The following is a 19,989-nucleotide window of genomic DNA, read 5'->3' as shown; positions in this document are numbered from 1 at the left end:
CAGTGAGTTCTAGGAATTGTGGATTTATTTGCAAATTCTGGGCAATTTTTCCTGCCCTCCAGGCAGGCAAAGGACAGAGGATCTGCTCCCCTTCCGTGCTGGTGTAGCTGGATTCTCTGGAGCTGGGCTAGTGAGATGCCAGGCTTGGCAACCCAAACATCTCTCACGAGTTTGCTGGATCTCAGGAGCTTTCAGCACAATCTAGACCCACACTTGCTTATATTTGGATTAAAGGAATTCTATGTCAAAGGTACAGCAATGTTTTCAGTGTGCTCCAAGAAATTGTGACTTTTAATTTTATTAAGAAAATGCCAATTGTTACACAACTTTTTAACCTGAAGTTTGAAGTACTACTGGAAAATTACAGGAATATATTGAAATTCAGTATCTGTACAATTTTCAGGGATACAAGTACATGGTGTCTCCATAGAAATAGTAGGGTTTTTTTCTCCTTGCATGAATTTCCAAGCAAAGGTGGGTAAACATCCTTATTTTGAAGCTGCCCAGTGAGTTAAATGGTTAATAGCATGTCTTGAGTCAATAGATTTGGACCTGATGTCTCCTGTCTCAGTGCCTGGCAACCCCTTTTCTCCCAGAGGGACAAAATTGCACTGTTGACATATTTCAAAGAAAACAGTGCTCACTGTGGGAGACGGCGTTTTCATCTCGTGTTACATAAAGACTTCAGAACCTCTCAGGTTTCCATAGCAGTGTTGGAAATCCATATAAAACAGGTCTGGTTTGTGACAGGAATAAATAAGAATAAAAATTAATAGCTTTAATTTCAAGCCAATTAGGATGCCTTTCTGCTGTTTATCTAAGCTGTATTTGCTTACCTGAGAGAGAGAGAGCAGATTGAAAAATGGAGCTTCTGCTCAAATGTGAAGATGAAATCTTAAAATGTCTTCTCTCCTTTAAAAAAATGACAAAAACTTGGGAGTTTTCCTCTGGATATGGAAATATAACATGATGCTTGGCTGCTTTGAAGTTGATCACATCAACTTTTGCTGATTGCTGCTTTTATGAGCATAGTCGTATGCCTAGAAAATTTTTCTCAAGACACCTTCCCTTTCAAAAAAAATCCTAAGGAAGGGTGACGCCTCTTCTTGTGACCTTGCTTCACAGATGTCAAATTTAACATCTCAGTGTTAAACAAGCACTTTAAAATTCATCAGTCTGGTCATCTAGAGCAGCTGAGGAGCTCTCCTAAAATGTTGAGACATTTTTAGGAAAAATGGGGGGCTCTTGAGAGAAGCTGCTGTATTTTTTTTAAGAGAAGTTATAAGCACAGTTTGGTGAAAAGGAGGAGGAAGAATTTTTGGTAAAATACTCCCTCCATCGTCATATCCTGTTTTTCATCCTGCCTTATTTTTATCATGCTTCTGTAAAAGCTTCCTCAAAATCATAAGCCATCATACTCAAGGGGTGGTTGTGTTAATTTGTCTTCCCTAATAGTTAATTTATCACATGGAAAGCACCTTACTGTCAGAATCCAAATTAAAATCCTGTTTACTCTTTTCATTATTCAAAATCCAATATGCTAGTGAGCTCGATGTTTTACATAATTTGAAACATTTGATGTCTGAAAAAAAAAAAGGTTGAAAGCTTCACCTTTTTGGATAGAAGAGTGGTAATTGTATCATTCTAAATCTTCAGCATCGATCCCCTCCATAATTTCAGAGGGTTTTCTGTTCTCTGAGTCATTGGGCTGTTTTTTCTGTCAGCCACCACTTGTGTTGAGCAGATTTGTTCCTCCTTGCTCCGTGCTGGTCTTGAACCTATTTTATCTGCTGTGCCCTAGCTGGAGCTTTGGCATTGCCTTTCCTCCTTGAGAGAGTGTTGGGTTGAGCTCTGTGTGACAGTAAAAGCTGCAGCCCCAAATGCTTGGCAGGGTTAAATACAGCAGCTACAAAAGGTTATTTAAAAATAACTGGTGCAGAGGGAAGTGGGGTATGGCCGAGGGAGGGAAAGGCACATTTCCCTGTACGGTGGAAAGGTGGGAGAGTGCTGAGGTGAGGAGGCACAGAACAGTCCCACGAGGTTGTGGGGCTGGGAAAGCTCTGAGCCTGCCCTGGGGAGGTGTTTTGGGGCAAATGGGGCCAAGGCAGGCAGGGCACAGCACACCCAGGGCTGGTTTTGGAAACACATTTGAGCCATTTATGCACTGAGGGCTCAGTCACTGGAGCAGTTCTTAGCATGGATGAAATTCAGAGGACAAATCTCAAGCTGACTTTGGAAGTTGCTGCACTTCTCTGAGTATTAAGCTGCCTTTAACCCCAAGGGCAAACCTGGGGGTTTTGTCCCACCATTGTTTGACTGTGGCAACACCTATTGGCACTGGCTTTTTCCCAGGGCCACGCTGAGCTCTTTGCCTGCTGGTACCTTCAGTCAAAGTCTTTTACCTGGGGTTTCCTTTAGTTTGGTGCCTGGCAGTTGCTGTTTCCAAATTGCCATCTGCTCAGCATCTACTTACACCCCTCCATGGGGCTGCGTAGGCCGCTTGCTTTACTTTGCTATAAAGCAGAATATTCTTTGTGTTTCTACTCCTGTGACCTCTTCAGAGAGGGATCAGGTCTTTGCAGGATCTTTGTGTATTTTGAAGTGTATTTTACATACTTGGAAAAAGTAACTTTGCTTCTAGTGACATTAATATGGAATTGCAGAAGCAAACACAGCTGGCCCAGTGCTGCTATTTTAGGGAGAATTTGATGGGGAAGTAATTTGAACATAAATCGGTGACAGGTCTTTTAAAATACAAAAGAACAAAGAACTAAAGTTCTTAGGAAAATATTTTGAAGAATAAACACTTGCTTAGCTTGTGAAGATTTAGGACCTGATCCCCTGAGCTGCTGTAAATTCCATGGGAGGTGAGGCAGTGCAGGATTCCTGACTCACACACTCAGAGCAGAAAAAAGGACATTTGCCAGGGGCTGGTCTCCCATGGCTGGCTGTTGTCAGTGGGTCTGCAGCAGGACCAGGAGAGCTGCTTGGCTGGAGGGTGAAGATTCCCAAATATTCCTTGGCAGCTCTGGGTCTAATTCCTGGTTCTGCCATGTGTGACTTTACATCACCTCATTTTCCTCATATTTCTGCATTACCATGAAGAATTCTGGCCAGGAGGCTCAGGAAGAGCGATGGTGCCTCTCCTGGGGGAGCTCCCTCTGCTCCAGCTCTGCTCTAAGAGCATTTCCCAAAAGGTTTTGCTTTCACAGCTCTCAGGGATGAGCTCTTGGCTGGCTGTGGCTCCCTCCCAAATGCCACGGAGTGCCCTGGATGTGGGAACTGTGAACCTGCTTCTATCTCCCAGTCAGCTCCCTCTCCTTCCTCCACCTCTCCAGGAATCCCTGTATTCCTTCCTCTGCAGAAACCCTGCCCATCTCCCCACACCCAGAAATCCCCAGATGTTGTCTGAGTTCAGTGATGATTTTAATTTCTAATGCTTGGTTTAATGTATCCTAAAACACATGTATTTTAACTAGAAACTCCCCAGGGACCCTGTTCAGAACTAATTGCTTTCTGTTTGTGCAAGCATACGTGTTAAATGCTCTGTGAGGGCTTGGGATTACTCAGCTCTGCACTGGTTTTGTCTTAAAGATGGGGATGGGTGTCTAGCTGGGAATTGGGATGGATCAACTCTCATTCTGGCTCTGCAGAGACAGTATAATTTTGGGCAGGTTGACTAAACTGGTTACAGCTTGGATTTCCTGTAGGGAAAGGATAATGCCTTTATTTTTAATTGGGCTAAAAATGCATGTGGAAGGGCTGAGTAGAGACATGGCTGGAAGTTACAAATGAAATTTATCATAACTGTTATTATTACGTCATTGAGAGTGAATTTAACTCAGATCATGCTTTCCCCTGTAATGGAATGGGGAGGGGATAAGAGGATTTCTAAAATAGCTCTGAAAAAGTAGTTTTTCTCATCATTTTGAGCATTTCCCATCTGCTGTGAGCACATCTCTGTTTTATTTCCTAAATATCGTTTCCTTCTGTTTCTATTTTAAAGTTCTTTTTGCCAAGATTTTACCTCCCAGTTCCCGCTGCCAGGATTGGGGTGTGTGACAAGCAAGGATTTACCTGTCAGATTTTACACTTAATTGATGGGGAGGTTGTGGAATTCCCCACACCAAGTTCTCTGTGCTTAAATCCCTCCTGCAGCCCTTAAGTTTCTTCTCAATTCACAGGGTTCAATACACTTTGGGCTGGGATTGCATTTCTGAAGAGTTTCTGAGTTCCAGGTTGGGAATGCTGCTCCCCCCAGCCCATCCTGTTTGTACCTTGATATTCCACAGTAAAAGAGGGACACATTCTTCAGGGGAAAGTCCTGCCAGGACTACCAAATGTGTTCCAAAATCTACATTGCAGGCAGCTTCTCTCTGGGAGTTTGGAGCTGCAGGAGGGGCTGAGCTCACTCTGAAGCAGTTTTGGAACCTCTCCCCAGCTGCATCCCCTGCAGATCTTACAGGGACAGTGACAGCAAGGAGAGGCCACGTTCCTGTGGGACCTCCCTCACCCCTAAAGCAGAGATATCCCAAATAAACAGGCCCTGTTGTAAGGGAATTTGTGCCCAGCTCCCTCAGCATCCCTGCCTCACATCCCTGCTAATTGCATTTTCAAATGCCATGGATGCTGCAGTGTTTTAAAGGTGGGCTTTTAACAGGACACTTTTCTGTCTGACAATTCTGCTTTTCAGAAAGCAAGTATTTCATGGGAATGAAATGTTTGTTTTGCCAAATTTCCAATTGGCTGTCATGTTTTGTTCCTTTTTTTTCTTTATTTGCCCTCTCATTTCAAAATTATCTTTACTGAAAAAGTAATTAAGCCATCTTAGTGGTAGCAGTTGCTTATTGGGTCACGGTTTTATGAAATACTTCAGTGGCTCCTTTCCACAGTCTCATGCACAGAGATGGCAGAATTTTTTTGTCATCTGGCAAATTTAAAGGACATCAGATTTTTTTCAGGCAATTCCATTTATCCTTACAGCTCCCTTTGAGTTGGCAGAGCAACACTTTGCAGTATTTTATTCGTGGGGAAGGGAGGTATAAGAAAATTAAATGATCCACCCAAGCTTCTAATTGAAGCCTGGCACAGCGTAGGGCCCACACACGTGCCATTCACCATCCTTTCTCCAGCTCATGTCAGCTCTGGTAGGAATTTCTTACTCTTTTTCAAAGCTTTGGTCCCCAACACTTACAATAATTTTTGTGCCTGTGGAGTTTGGGGGCAGATTTAAAGATATGAATCACTTATCTGAGGAACAGTAGGCTCAAACCTCCCATATGTAGGCTGCTTTCATTTGAATTTCTTGACTTTTCCTAAGTGAGAAGCTGAACGTAGTTTCTTCCTTCTTTCAACCTTCCTGGCTCTACTGATATCCAAAAATGCAAAATGACATCTTGTCTCAGCCCACCAGAGCAGATGCAATGCAAGGGATTAGACTGGAATTTTTCCTAAAATGCAGCATTCTGAGCCACTTTTGGAAAACGTGGCTGGGGAGCAGCGAGCGCTGTTCATTTCCTGCTCACCCAGCGAGCGGCCAAAAACACAGGGCCTCCTGTCAGGGGTCACCCTGAAGGAAATCCAGCCTTGGGCCAGCAGGGGAGTCTCAGCTGATGGCAAAAAGCATCTCCTGCCTGCGCTCAGACACACGAGGATGAGCAGCACAGCTCCCTGGCTCAGGGGTCGAGGCAAGAGGGAGGGCAGAGTTTTGGGGTCCTGTGGGGTTTGGAAGGGTTGGAGCAGCTGGGAATGCAGAGGGAATGTTTGAGATCTTGCATCCCTACGCTCTGTGTGAGGACCACTGAGGAGGCAAAGGGGAGCAGCTGCAGGGGGAGCTGCACAGGGGTCCTGAATCCTGCCCAGGTGTGCAGGAACTGTGTCCTGGAGCTCCTCATCCTTGTAGCTCTTAATCCTCATTGAGGCTCCTCATCCTTATTGTAGCTCCTCATCCTCATTGTAGCTCCTCATCCTCATTGTAGCTCCTCATCCTCATTGTAGTTCTTCATCCTCATTGTAGCTCCTCATCCTCATTGTAGCTCTTTATCCTCACTGTAGCTCTTCATCCTCATTGAGGCTCCTCATCCTTGTAGCTCCTCATCCTCATTGTAGCTCCTCATCCTCATTGTAGCTCTTCATCCTCATTGAGGCTCCTCATCCTTATTGTAGCTCCTCATCCTCATTGTAGCTTCTCATCCTTATTGTAGCTCCTCATCCTCACTGTAGCTCTTCATCCTCATTGTAGCTCCTCATCCTCGTTGTAGCTCCTCATCCTTGTAGCTCTTCATCCTCACTGTAGCTCCTCATCCTCACTGTAGCTCCTCATCCTCATTGTAGCTCTTCATCCTCATTGTAGCTCTTCATCCTCATTGAGGCTCCTCATCCTCATTGTAGCTCTTCATCTTCACTGTAGCTCCTCATCCTCATTGTAGCTCTTCATCCTTGTAGCTCTTCCTCCTCTTTCTGGCTGCTCATCCTCTTCATCCCTTGATTTGGTTCAGAACAGACACAAGTAGCTGCTGCAGGGTGAAGATATCTGCAGTGCAAAAGCTGTGTAGGAGGACATAACGAGCTTCTGGCAGATGGGAAAAGGCTGATGAATCCTGAAATCGTGGATGAGATCCAACTGTCCTGGCGTGCGTGTCCCCCCAGCATCTCCTGCCCTTCAATTAACCTTTAATCAACCAGGATTTGACCTGGCTGAAAAGTCAGGTTCAAAGTTTTCAGACACATTGTCAAGAAAAACGTGAGAACTTGAGAGAATGGTGAGGTGAATTTCTTTAAAAAACACAATTTTTTTCTGGGAAAGAGAAAATTTAAAAAGTGGTACTTTGATTTGTTTGGGGTTTTTTGGCTTTTGGGATTTTTTTTGTCAAGCCCTAATGATTCTCTTCAAAAGTGAGTGACTAAGTCTAATAAAAGAAAATATTGAATCCATTGCTGAGGGCCTAATTCTCTATCTCATGTGAATTACAAGTCAGTCTGAAATGAAGCCATGCAGGTGTCTTGCAGGAATAATTTGGTCCAGTGTAATTACTATGGAATAAGTGAATGTCCTGCTGAAAAAGAAAAAGAGGAGGTGATAGGAAAAGGGCACATGAGCTTTGAGGAGTGCTGTTGGGAGAGATGAATGCCTGTGGAAAAGCAGGAAGGAGACAATTAGAAAAATATCAGGTAAAATTCTGTTACAGAGAATAGTTTTCATCCCATTGGTTATGCCAGGCATGGATTTAACCCATCAAGTCAGTAAAGCCTTACAGGCAAAAATAAGGATATCATAAAAGCAGGATGAATTAATTCCTTCTCGGAGGAAAAGACCACCCATGGAGTCATGAACTCCCTTTGATCCAAGCACACGAACCCAGCGAGAGCTTCAAGGAAGTTTTTAATGGTGTAACATGAGCACCAACTGGCCATGAGGCATGGGGCAAACCCATCACAATTCACTGTTAAATAACGCTCCAGGTCCCAGCAGTGCTGTTTCATTCCACCATATCACTAAAAGGTCCCTCTTGGCTTTGCTTTTAATTAATTAAGTCACAGTGGTGGCGAGCGTGGCACTGCAGCAGTTTCTTTCTGCCTAATTGTTCTCCAGGCATATTTGCAGCACTCCTGTTGTAATCCCAGGCTTGTTTCAGGAGTCAAGCTGCACAAATGAAGTTCCTGCTATTAAAAGCAGTTTGTTTCCCATTCCTTAGCAATCTGTTCCTAACGCTGAGCCTCGCTGGAGCATGCACTTTTATTTTTGGCAAGTTTTTTTTTTTTTAAGCCAAAAATTCGGTGACATTTACCAGCTACCACACCGCTCCCAGACTCTAGCCATGCTCGGGAAATCAAAGTTTTCCATGTCAGCATCATATTATTTTCAGCAGCAGCAGCAGTCTGATGTGCCCAGTTTGATAGATCCTGGTGCAATGACATAATTATTTTCCTCCCTCAGGATAGTTTACTCCTTTCAGGAGGACAGGATAACTTGCTCCTTTTCTCTCCTTCCTGCATTATGGTCTTTGAGCAATGAAACTCATTTTTTTCCACACAGATGGCCCTAATATTAGGAGATACCTCACTCCCAAAGGTTTGCAGGTGGGAGGATGTATTTTATATTACATTGCTGTTATTCCCCCATCTTAAACTGCAGGACAGACACAGCAAATTCAGTCACCTTATGCTTCATCACAGCTGTTTCATTTGTATCAGACTGGTGCCACAGCAGCAGAAACCATTCTCGTTCTCTCCACATTGCTCCAGCTAAAGCTGACTGGTTTTGCACATAATGAAACTCATCCCTCACCTCTTCAAAATGCTTGGGCCTGATTTATGTTCTCAGAGCAGAGTGACTCGCGGTCAGAACCTGTCTGTTCCTGATGGGAGAGCGAGCGTTTCCCTTCACCCCCGGGTTTATCTGGGGCTTTGTGTGTAGGTCTGTAGCTAAGGCACTCCTTGTTGTTCCCCCCCAGGATCAGGACGGCCCCAGGGGTGAAGATCTCGGACATCAGGGTCAGCGATGCCGACCAGTGGGGTGTGCAGGAGGAGACGGACAGCGCCAGCACCACAGCCACGCTCACCTGCGTGCACAACGACCCCGGCGCCGAGGACAGGTGAGCCAGAGACACACCAAAACTCCCCTCATGAGCCATAATATTCCTCCCTGGAAAACCTAGAGGTGATCTGATGAGAGCTGTTCTCCTTTTTGTTTCACTCCCGAGCTTTTGGGAGTCAGTTATTGAATTAAACCGGAGGCAGCCGCCCATTCCTGGCTCACATCTGCTTTTCATGGCCCTGCAGGGCAGCAGAATTCCTGTTGCCAAGGGGCCAACAGGAAAAAATGAACTAAAATAGAGAAATACGGGGAGCAGTCGACAGCAATATAGGACAATAGAGCCTTTATTTGAAAGCTATGAAAGTAACAGCTATTCACTGTTATTTATTAATGCTGAAAAACACCTCTGAGTGTCTCTGAACCCTTGGAATGCACTGTACATTTGTGATGGGAATGCTCCCACCAGCTGGTTCAAAAGAAATGAGAAATTGTTAGTCAGAATTATGGATTTTACAAAACAAGCAATTTCTCCCCAGTCTCCTGCAGTTACTCTACAGTTAAAGTATACCCTGCATAAATTTAGCTAGGAACTGTATAATAATTAGGAAATCACAAAACGTTATGGCAAAATTTTTATTCACAGAGTCTTGTGCATCCATCTTTTTTCTGAAAACTCCTGTAAGGGAAGAAAGTAGCTGCTGGTAATTGCTTAGACCTAGGAAGGTTATTGTCAGAGGTTTGGAGTACAGAGAGAGTTTCTGCTCTGTTTAGTTTGTGAAGTTGTATTTGAGAAGCAAACGAATCCCATCCAACCACCTGCCATAGAAGTGTTGAGGGGAAAGATATTTAATGTGGAAAGATATTAAATGGGAAGATATTTAATGACTTTTTAGCAACAGGCACTGCTGAGGAGAGTTCTCCTGGCTGTGTGAAGCAGGCCTGGTGAACAATGAGGGAAAAGTGCCTGGGTGTCTCCAGTGCTGAGGCAGAGTGGAGGTGACAGTGGGACACAGACATTGGCCTGGAGAAGATGGGCACAAGGGGAGTGAGGAGATTCCTCCTCAGAGTCTCAGAGGTGCTACAGAACCTCGTGGCATGAATTCCAGGCAATTTCCCTTCAGTAGCTGTTCCATGCACTTGTTCCTCAATTAAAGAAAAAATAAATTGATAGGAAAGAAAAGTAAAAAGGAAAGAAAACAGAAGGGGAGGTGGGGAAGACCCCTCTTATTTCCTAAGCACATTTGTAAGTCAGAATTCTGAGGGGATGCAGGAAGTTCCAGCCTCCTTCCATCATTATTTTCTGGGGTTTCATGGGCTGATAAAGCAGAGCTCAGGCTGCTCCATTTGGCACTTTGTCTCCCAGCCCTTGTCCTCTGGCAGGGTGTCCCAGCTCCCCCAAAGCTGCTGCTGAGGCCACTGAGTCCCTTTGGGGGGTGGCAGCTCAGGGGGGACCTTTGTGCCTGTCCTGGGGCCAGGAGGGGACACGGTGGCTCCAGCAGGGAGCTCAGCCTGGCTCAGCTCCAGTGGCTCCTGTGGTGTGATGCTTTAGGATTTCAGCTTTTATTTTATTCATGTATTTGTAATCCTGCAGTTCTTTAGTGTGTAACTCCAAACTCCACGTGCAGTGTGAGCTGCTGTTCTCCCTTTTGGGTCAGACACAGCAATTCCTCTCCAGGCCTGGCAATCAGGGACACCTCAGTGCCTCAGGCCTGAGAGATGGAAACAAAAGGGAGCTGGGGGCAGCAAACTGGGGGTAAATTCCTTCATTAGCTGAAGCTGGAATTGTGGGATTAACCCCCAGTGTGCAAATGCACCAAACTTATAAAAGTGTGAAACCCATGACCTGTGGGCCATTTTTGGATGCAGCCCCTGGGGGGCTTCATCTGCCCTAAATGTACCTGAAGGCCCTTCAATAAACATTGAAACATTTTATTCCATTAATTTTGCTTGGCCTCTGTATTTAGGGAGTCCAGAAAAGGCAGCAGGTGGCTGGGCAGGGTCTGTGAACCCCATCAGGTTCTTGCCTCTAACAACTGTGGCCTCTGTTCCCTTCAGAGCAAGGTGGAAAGCCATCAGTCTGAAAATGAAACACGGAGGTTAAAGGAAGATTAAGGTCATCTGATGTTACTGAAATCAAAATGAAGGAACTATTTTTAAAGTTGGACAAAAAAAAAAAAAAATAGCCTGAGCACTCAAACTTATTGCCTTGTATGTGGTTTCACTAATCCATGAAATTATACCTGTCACAGTAACTTAGTTTTTATTAAAACTGAGTTTTGCTTTGTGTTGAACTGTTAAATTGCACAAAAGGAATGCATCTCAAGTTAATTAATACTTTGACCCTTGCCTTTGTGAGATTAGTTTAATATTTTTGGATTAATTAAAGTATGCAAATAGAAACTGCTGAAAGATCATTTCCAGATTTGCAAATATTGTAGTGCTTAGAGTAAATATTTAACTTTGATCTTTCCTTTAATTTGTCTTTTTGGTCATAATGGTGGCCCTCCTGTTTCTTTTGAAGAATGTCAAGTGTTTATATTGAAGTTCTTGTTGCATTTAAATGATCAGAGACCTGAACTTGCATCTATTAAGGTCAAAGTGACAAAACTGTCATTAGAGCCGGTTCATGTGTTCCTCACTTTATCAGTCCAAGGAGCTTCAGTAAGGGCAGTTTGTGTCTGAGTGCAGGACCCACCTCTTTTGTGGCAGTGAACAGAATCACATCCACCTTGGGGGAGATGCTATTATTCTTGGAATTAATTTCATTTCTGCTGACTCGCCCAGCTGGTAGAGGAGCAGCGGCTAAGCCAGCACTGAGCCTCTGAGCCGAGCTTAACTTATTTCTGGGGAAGATTTGGCCAAGTTCACGGTGGGGCTGAGCCTCACTCAGCCTTTGTGAGGGGACACCGAGAAATCCCCGTGAGGCAGAGCCCCCAGACTGAGCTCTGGGCTCTCCAGTGCCCTTCACCCCATCAGCTCAGCTTTGCACTTGGGCTTTGGCTTGGGCTCAGCTCTGCTGAGAGCCCCTGACACACAAAGGCTGCAAGGGGAGCAGTGACTCTGGGCTGTGACATGTTCTAATCCTGTCTGCCTTCCTTTCAGCCCCGCTTATCAGCTGGAGCATTTCCAAATTTGCTTACTTTTCTAATCTCTCTCCCTCTCCCCTCTGCAGTGTTACTGCTATCATGAGTTTTTCATCTCCATTTCTCACATTTCCCTACGCAAATGGAGTGTCCATTAAAATGCTTTAAATTAAGACCTTTCCTCCTTTCATGCAGAGTGCATCGTTGCCTTTTTGGTGCATTACTTAAAAAAAAATTCCTTATCACAGTGTTTCAGGCAGTTTACATTATATTCTATTAAAAATCCATTTTGTCCAAGGTTGTCACAATTCATAGATTAAAGCCTTCCAGAGTGTGTTTTGTTAGGAATACATTCATAAATTCACCTCTTTAGTAGTCCCATAAGCTTGTATTTAAAACCTCTTTTTTGATAATGCAGTTGAACAAAGAGCATAAAAAGAAGAGATTTATTTTAAATATACACACACCAATATATTTGCCCACATCTTTTCTGATCTGTGTGGAGCCTTGCTTGGCCCTTACTTTTGCTATCTCAAAGGACTTTTTTTGGTAGCTTATTGAGTGAGGAGATTGGTTGTTGCCATTTGCATCTCTTCTCCCTCAAGCTCTTTCCTTGGGGCAGAGCTCTGAGAATCTCATTTTGATGGGGATAGTTGAAGCAGCAGTGTTTTGGTTCAAAAAGAAACAGTTTATTCTTCAAGCACAAATAGTTCTGCTCTGTGCCTGCAGCTGGGACCCAGCACTTCCATTCCATGGGAAAGGAGCTGTGTGGATTTCTGCTTTGAGAAGGAAGGTTTGCAAGGAAGTCAGGGCTGGTGGGCTTTGCTGAAAATCAGGTGTTTTCAGGCCTCTGTGCAGAAGAGCTGAGCTGCTGAAGGGCTGGGATCTCACCCAGTGCTGTCAATGCTGAATTAGTGCAAGAAATGCTTTTGAAATACACAGCCAAAATTTGGGAGCCTACCAGACACAAGTCCTCGGAGGTTTTCTGCAAACAGATCCCACTTTGTAAAGACCATGCAGGTTTTTCCCTGCATTTGCCTAAAGATGGATGGAGCTTTGCAATTCTCGTGTCCTTTGCTCCTGAGAGTTCTCTGGAAGCATTTCAGGACCATGCCACAATTAGCCTGCAGTGGGACCAGGGCAAGAGGGCTCCTGGTCCATCTTGGCAAGCTGTGGTGCCCCATAACTCAGGGCTGATATCCTGAGGAACAGGATTCCAGGAGCTTTGCCAGAGTGATTTAGCATTTTACAGGATTAGGTTATTTCACATCAGTGCTGAGCAGGAGCTGAGTTTCCATGGTCTCATTTGAAAGGCTCCAGAACAGAACATAATTCATGGTGCTCGGTGTTCTCCTTGCTGGAAAGCTGAAGAACAAACACTTCATGTGACCCAGCTTTTGGTTCAGGGCAAAGGAGATGGCACCAGCACAAAAGCTTGGGCCAGAATTGCAACAGCTCTGAAAGGGAATATCCTGAGAGATCATTTTCCTTCCTCAGGAACAGTCATTAAATTGTATTGGATTATTACCAGGTAAGGAGAGGCTGATCCTTGACAAACTAGTATTTTAATCAGGAAGGTTATATTTATGCTAACTAGCAAAGTTAATAAAATTGATTTAACCTGCAGTGCTGAGTAGAGCGTTATTGAGACCAAACTGGTTCTTCTCACCTAGGGATTATTTTATCTTCATGTCTATAATACAGCTTCTGTCTCTCAGGATATCCATCACTGCAGAAATTAAACTTGCATGAGGGGCACTCAGCATGCAGAAGTAGAAAGACTGAAATCTTCAGAAGGTTTTTTTTCCAGGTGTCCTCAGAAGTATTTATTCTGTTACCTGGAAATTTATATATATTTTTAAATTGATGCAGTCCAGCTCAGCTCTAACATCTGACATCTTCTGTCTTTAAACTTGAATGGAAAATTAAGATTCTATTATGATCATTCAGTTTCTTTGCTATTTTAAGAGGTGTTTACAGAATTCAAATTATTAACTTATTTTATAAAACTGTAAAAGAAATGTATCTTTAAAACAAGAAAAGCAGTAATTTTATGTATTTATAGGCATGCAAATACATCCTCCTGTTTTCAAATAATTCACTTCTTTTCCTGTGCTTGTGAATACCCTTTGAACCAAGAATATCAGCCAAAAGAAAGATGTAAAATTTGCTGCCAGTTAAGATTTGTGCATATATTTATTTAAAGTAAATATATGTTACAGGAATGGATGATCAGCTGAGCAAAGATGCATCATTTGGTTTTGTTTTCAAAGCTTTGGGTGTGTCTTGAGAAGGAGAGCTGGGGTTGTTTCGTCTCTGAGCTCACTTTGGCAGAGTTTGTGGCACAAGTGGCAGCTCAGAGCTGCTGTCCCTGTCCCGTGGGGATCACATTCCCCACTGCCCATTCCAGTCCCCACTTCATGAGGCAATAGAAAACTGCTCCACCTGGAACCTGAGGCTTCCTGGGCTACTCAGCCCCTCTCTGCCAGATGGAAATCCTCTCTCAGAGCTCTTAGGAGGCGTTTCTGTGTTGAATTCCCCTCCACTGTGCTCCAGGATGACACACTTGGGTGTGATGTTGCCTCCAAGCCATTAAGACAGGGACTGTGGGGCAGAGATTCCAAATCCCTTCCTCCCAGGCAGAGCTGCTGCAGCCCAGGGCTTTGCTGAGCTGATTCCCTGCAGGGATTTGGCCTCCTGAGGCTGAGCTGTGCTTGTACCCAGTGCCAGTTCAGCACAGGGCAGGCTGATGCTGCACTGAGGTGCTCCTGGAAGATAAATAAGCCCAGAGAGACGGGCTGCAGGCACTGTACACACCACAGAGCGCATTCCCCACGCTGGGGAAGGCATCAAGCCGTGCACTCAAACACTTCCCGATGTGTTTATTGGCACAGGAGCTCGCCTGGCCCCAGGACACCGAGTGTGTGAAGTGCCACCAGCAGCAGCAGTTGTCTGACAGGAGATCAATTGCATGTGCTGCTGTGCACAAAAGAGCAGAACTGCTGCCGACAGCCAGCCTTGCTCCAGCTTATTCTAGGCCAGGCAAAGGCAGTGGGCTGGGTGCCACGGGGTTCACAGAGTACGAGAACGTGAATGAGTAAGAGGAGCAGAGGGAGGAGAGAAACACGAGGAGGTGTGGAAAGCAGGAAAGAATTGAGAGGAGCTGAGGGAAAAAAAGCCAGGGAGATGGGAGGGGAAAAAGACAGGGAGATGGGAAGGGAAAGCCAGGGAGATGGGAAGAGGAAAGCCAGGGAGATGGGAAGGAAAAGCCAGGGAGATGAGAAGAGGAAAGCCAGGGAGATGGGAAGGAAAAGCCAGGGAGATGAGAAGAGGAAAGCCAGGGAGATGGGAAGTGAAAAACCCAGGGAGATGGGAAGGGAAAGCCAGGGAGATGGGAAGAGAAAAAAGCCAGGGAGATGGGAAGGGAAAGCCAGGGAGATGGGAAGGGAAAGCCAGGGAGATGAGAAGGGAAAGCCAGGGAGATGGGAAGGGGAAAAAACCCAGGGAGATGGGAAGGGAAAGCCAGGGAGATGGGAAGGGAAACCCAGGGAGATGGGAAGGGAAAGCCAGGGAGATGGGAAGGGAAAGCCAGGGAGATGGGAAGGGAAAGCCAGGGAGATGGGAAGGGAAAGCCAGGGAGATGAGAAGGGAAAGCCACTGCTGTGACCCGCTGTCAGACTGATGTAGGTGAGAACATTGGAGCTCCTGAGGAACTCTTCCCACCATGAAAGCCGTATTACCATGAAGCCAGACTTCAGCTGGTTTGGAAAGCTTTGAATTAAAAATTAGGGGTGCTTAAGGTGTGGGAAGAAGCCCCAACTGCTGTGGTGCTGTGTATTTGAGTGTTTCCCTCCTCTTCTTAGGCACTTGCTGCTTTCTTTAGATCAGGAGTGTGGTCGGCAAAGAAATGTGCTGTGGATGTAGGATGCCCATGGCCTTTAGATCCTGCAGGAGCTCATTTCCTGCCCTTTGGCCACCCCCAAGACAGCTCTGTCTCCTGAGCCATTGATGAAGAGGATTTTCTCTTTAATGCACCAGTTTTCAGGCTGTGACCTCTATTGTGAGTGATGGAGCCTGTTCTGCTTTGTGTAAAGAGTGTTCCAGTGAGAAGCATCTACACACATTTTCAAACATAAACGACTCTACTGAGTCACAAAGGAAACCTGACTTAGAAGAATTTTAACTAACCTTTATTCTTCACATCTCTGCCTTTTTGAATGAAAGAACCCAGGCCAGCTTGGCACTGTTCCTATTAGATGAAAGCACTGACACCTCACAGTAGCTTAGAGAGGACATAAAATAATAGACAAATTAAGAGCAGTAGGAGGGACAGCTTACTGTAGAAAACTGTGGTGCGAGGATCAAATATCATTTCTGGAGGGTCTTTTTTCCTCTTTCAATTTTTTCCTTTTTTTTCCATTCAAGGCCAAGAACAATGAAATTGTGTCCATATCCTGTAGTGAGCCTGATATCCTGGAAGCCACAAGAATTCCCTCCTGGGCAGGCAGCTCTTTGGGGTGGCTGTTTGTGCCTCTCTCTCAGCTGGGCTCAGTGCTGCTCTGGTAGAGCCTCCAGCAGAGCAGGGTCACAGGGAACAGTGACTGCTAGAGCAGATAATTGCTCCTGGCCCCAGATCACCAGCTCAGGAAGGTGATGGCTTAACCACTCTTCTTGTTCCATCTTATTCCATCCTGGGTTATAACCCAAAATAATAATTTTGAACAAATGTGTCTTTGGTAGCTGGAGCAGCCTGGAGTGCAGGGAGCCCCAGCAAAGTCAATGTTCTGTTGGCTGGAAATTCTGGAAAATAAGGAACATCTTGTTGGAAGAACTCAATACAAACAGAGGCAGGAAAATTACTTAGAAAATGAATGTTTGATAATGATCTTTGGACTTGCCAAACCAGTAGAAAGCTTTGTGCAAACCCAGAGAAAAATGTAGAAAATTTATTCTGGCAGCATTTGTTTAATGGGTCTATGGTGAATTAGAAAATATTAGGGGGAAAAAAATGCAACAAAACCCAAACATTGGAACTCCAGACCTTTTGGTCTCTTCCTTGGTGCAGAGGTGAACATGCAAAAGGAGCAGCTTAAATAAACTCTTCATGAGTGCAGTCCATAGAACCTGATCCAAACCCTATTCTGTGCAACAGAAAAGCAAACCAAATAATTCTGAAATTAGGCTTGTTTTTTAATTTGACCTAATTACCTCTGTTTTGGGTATATCATTCCTCGATGTGAAGCTTAATATCGATGTAACAGTTGGGAAAGTTTAATTTCAGGGTAGGGTGGTCTGTATAATTAGGACTGCAAGAACGTGGCAGGGAGGCTGGGAGCCAGTTTCCAGTGCATGCAGATGAGTGAGTGACTGCTGAAATCGTTATTCATCCACTGGAGCTTGCTTGCTTTCTCCACATTGCATGCCAAAGGGAATGATGACATATTCACAATCAATGGGCTTCTCCAAGGCTCTGCTGCTTTCCTGCCTGCTCTTCCCTGTGCAGAGTGTTTTAATGGGGATGATGGCACGTGGGCTGCCTCAGGAGGTCCACGATGAAAATCTGTCCAATTGTGGGGGTTTCTAGAGGTTTGCAGAGTTCTGTGGGCACTTTGCAGCTGTGCTAATTGATACCTGAAGTGTGAGTGATAAAGCCCAGGTAACCACGGCTGCTGAACTCATCACCCTCAGAACAGATGTCCTGACTCCAGGAACAAAATGGCTTTGTGTTGGAATTTGGGGGGTTGTTTTCATAATTTAATCACCTTTTCCCCTTGATAGCTTGAAGTAGCTTTTTCCTTGGTGTTTGCTGAGATGAATTCCCAGGAAACACAACTCTTAGCACAGTTCATCTCATAAATGTGGGGTCTGCACAGTTTAGGTGTCTGTGCAACACCTTGAGATACCTCCCATCCCCTCACCGATGGGAAATCTCCACGGATCCTTATGGAAGACCCAGAGGGAGAGAGGAGACATGATCCAAACCCTTATTCCACAGGAGCATGAGCTGATTGTTCTGTAAATATTGTACTTTTTAATGTATCACAGCTTGCAGACCTATTCCAGACTCAGGAGTGCCCCTTTATGTAGGGTGCCACTTAAGTACCCACTTGCCTTGAAGTAGCTGCCTCGTTTCTGTGCGTGGCAGGTGTGATGATAAAGGAGGTACTCAGAGCCTGCAGCTAGAGACACCAATCTGCAGAAAATAAAAGTCTTGATGGTGAGCCATGTTCTGTATAATGACAGGCATTAGTGTGTCACACCAGAAATACTGTGGAAATCAGAAACTGGAATTTTCTCCAGAGCAGGAACATTTCTGGGGGTATTTCAAGTGTTGCTAAGGAATTTATTTTTAGCAAATGTACACAGGGATTTAAGTACCATAATTGGATTGTTCTTTGATATAATAGACTGGAAAAAATTCCTGAATGAATGTGAAATGGGGGAGCTGGTATTTGAGGTGTGTTTAATTCCCTCTTTTACCAATTTATGAGTTTGGCTTGTAGCAAAGCCTACTGCACACATTTGGATTCCATTCGTGATGTGTTCACTTGCTTACTTAATAGCCAGTGCATTAAAGTACAAAAGCTAACAACTCATTTATTAGGCTTTTAGCCAAAACTTAAACTCATTTTATTGTTAGGAGGTGCTGTTGCTAGACAGACAAATATTAAGTTTGTTACATTGATTTATTTGAATCATCCGTGCCAAATACATTATAAAACACCCCAGCATTAACTTTGCATAAATTATTTTTTGCTTTAGCTAGAATTTTTCACTCATTTTGCCATTAATATGCCTCACCTGTGTTTACAACTTAAAAAGTTACAAACTTTTTATGTTTATGTTTTTTATGGTTAACTAAAAAAGTTAAAAACTCTTGTAGAATGAAAGAAATGAAATTGGCTGATGCTTTTGTCGGTGTCAGCATGTGATTTTTGTTTGTTTCTTGTAAACCCCAGTGTTTATTTGAGAAGAGCATTAAATGGGAATTAAACACTTTGCACCAGGACTGTTCAGCAGCCGCTCTCCCTGGGCCTGTAACAGGGGAATCTCCCCTTGGCACTGGGCTGAAAATACCATTTTATTATAAACTTGGGCATCCTGTCCTTGGGAACTCACAGCCAGCAGCTGTGTTTATTCCCTCTGTCCAGGTTGGTCCATGTGCATTTTCCCAGGACACTTGTTCAGGGCTTTGCTGTGAAATATTGCAGTCGTTAAGGCAAATCACTAAAGCTTTAGCAAAAAAGCTTTCCTTAAAACCAACTGCCAATAACTTGATCTTGCAAAAATGCTTTTATTTTGTTGTTGGTATAATTAATGAACTGGTTAGATTCTTCTGGAGTTCTTGGGCTTACTGTGCTCAAAAGCTTGGCATGTACAAGTCCCAGGGAGAACTTTGGGATTTGGAATCCTTTGGGGTTGCTCTTCTGCCTGCGTGGTTTGGGTGCTGCAGGTTTTGGGTTCTTTTCTTTGTGCTGGTGGGCAGGAGCAGGGCTGGCACTGCTCATCCCTCCTGACAGCTGATTCCAGCTCTGCTGCCTGAGCTGGAGCCTCAGCTTCCCCAGGGAAATATCCCAGCTCCTGGCAGCTGGGACAGTGGGGACCCTGCCTCCCCTGCAGGCTTCACACACCTCAGCTCCTCAGCCGAGGGAGGGATCGACCCTGCACAAGCAAAAAGAATTATTTTATCTTTCCTCTTGGGAGTTTTCAGTGCAGAGATTTAAATCTGGAAGTATTGACCTTGGCAGTGAGGCGATAGTGGAGGTTTTTGGATATATGGGTTCTTATTTTCACTCTCCCTCTCAGACACTTTATGTCCATTCTGGTTTTCTAAGTCTGCCACTGGTGTATCTTTTTGTTAGACAAGCACTTCTTAATGGTGTACCAGTTAATTTCTCTAGTGACAAGAGGAGGAAATAAGTTATTCCTCTTTTAAAAAGAGTGATTTAAGTAGGGAATAATGAATGCAAAATGCTGTCATTAAAAATCAGCAGATAAGCTGATGGATCATCTGTCATTCCCAAACCTTGCCATAAAGGAAAAGCAGTTTTTTAAAAATTTTTATTTTATTTTTTAATAAAAATGGTAATGATGAGTATGGAACATGCTGACTATGAATGCCTTAAAAATGAAAACTGTTATTTTATTCAGTCACCAACACCTTGTGACTGCTGCTTAACAACACCTCGTAGAAGAAAATGACTTCTTTCATACTGAATATTTTCCTTTGATTACCAATTGTCATCCTATTATTGCTGTGAGCTGTTTATTAGTCAATACCACAGGGCTCCAAAAAGGCATCTCTGGTACCTGTGTTGGTGTGGAGTCATGAGCAGGATGCTGTCCCCAGGGCTCAGCAGACTCCTGCTT

At 44.3% G+C, this 19,989-nt stretch overlaps 1 protein-coding gene across 1 annotated transcript in view; it reads left to right on the top strand.

Moving 5' to 3' along the window:
• The window catches only part of TMEM132B (transmembrane protein 132B), a 213,454-nt gene that overhangs the window by 89,282 nt on the left and 104,183 nt on the right, over positions 1–19,989 (top strand). Inside the window, exon 3 of the mRNA XM_058851528.1 lies at positions 8,454–8,594. Coding sequence (XP_058707511.1) covers positions 8,454–8,594 — 141 coding nt within the window. The remainder of the gene's footprint in view (positions 1–8,453; positions 8,595–19,989) is intronic.

The sequence above is a fragment of the Poecile atricapillus genome, chromosome 16 (genome assembly GCF_030490865.1).
Source record: "Poecile atricapillus isolate bPoeAtr1 chromosome 16, bPoeAtr1.hap1, whole genome shotgun sequence".
Lineage (NCBI taxonomy): Eukaryota > Metazoa > Chordata > Aves > Passeriformes > Paridae > Poecile > Poecile atricapillus.
This window is presented reverse-complemented; position numbering and strand designations above follow the sequence as displayed.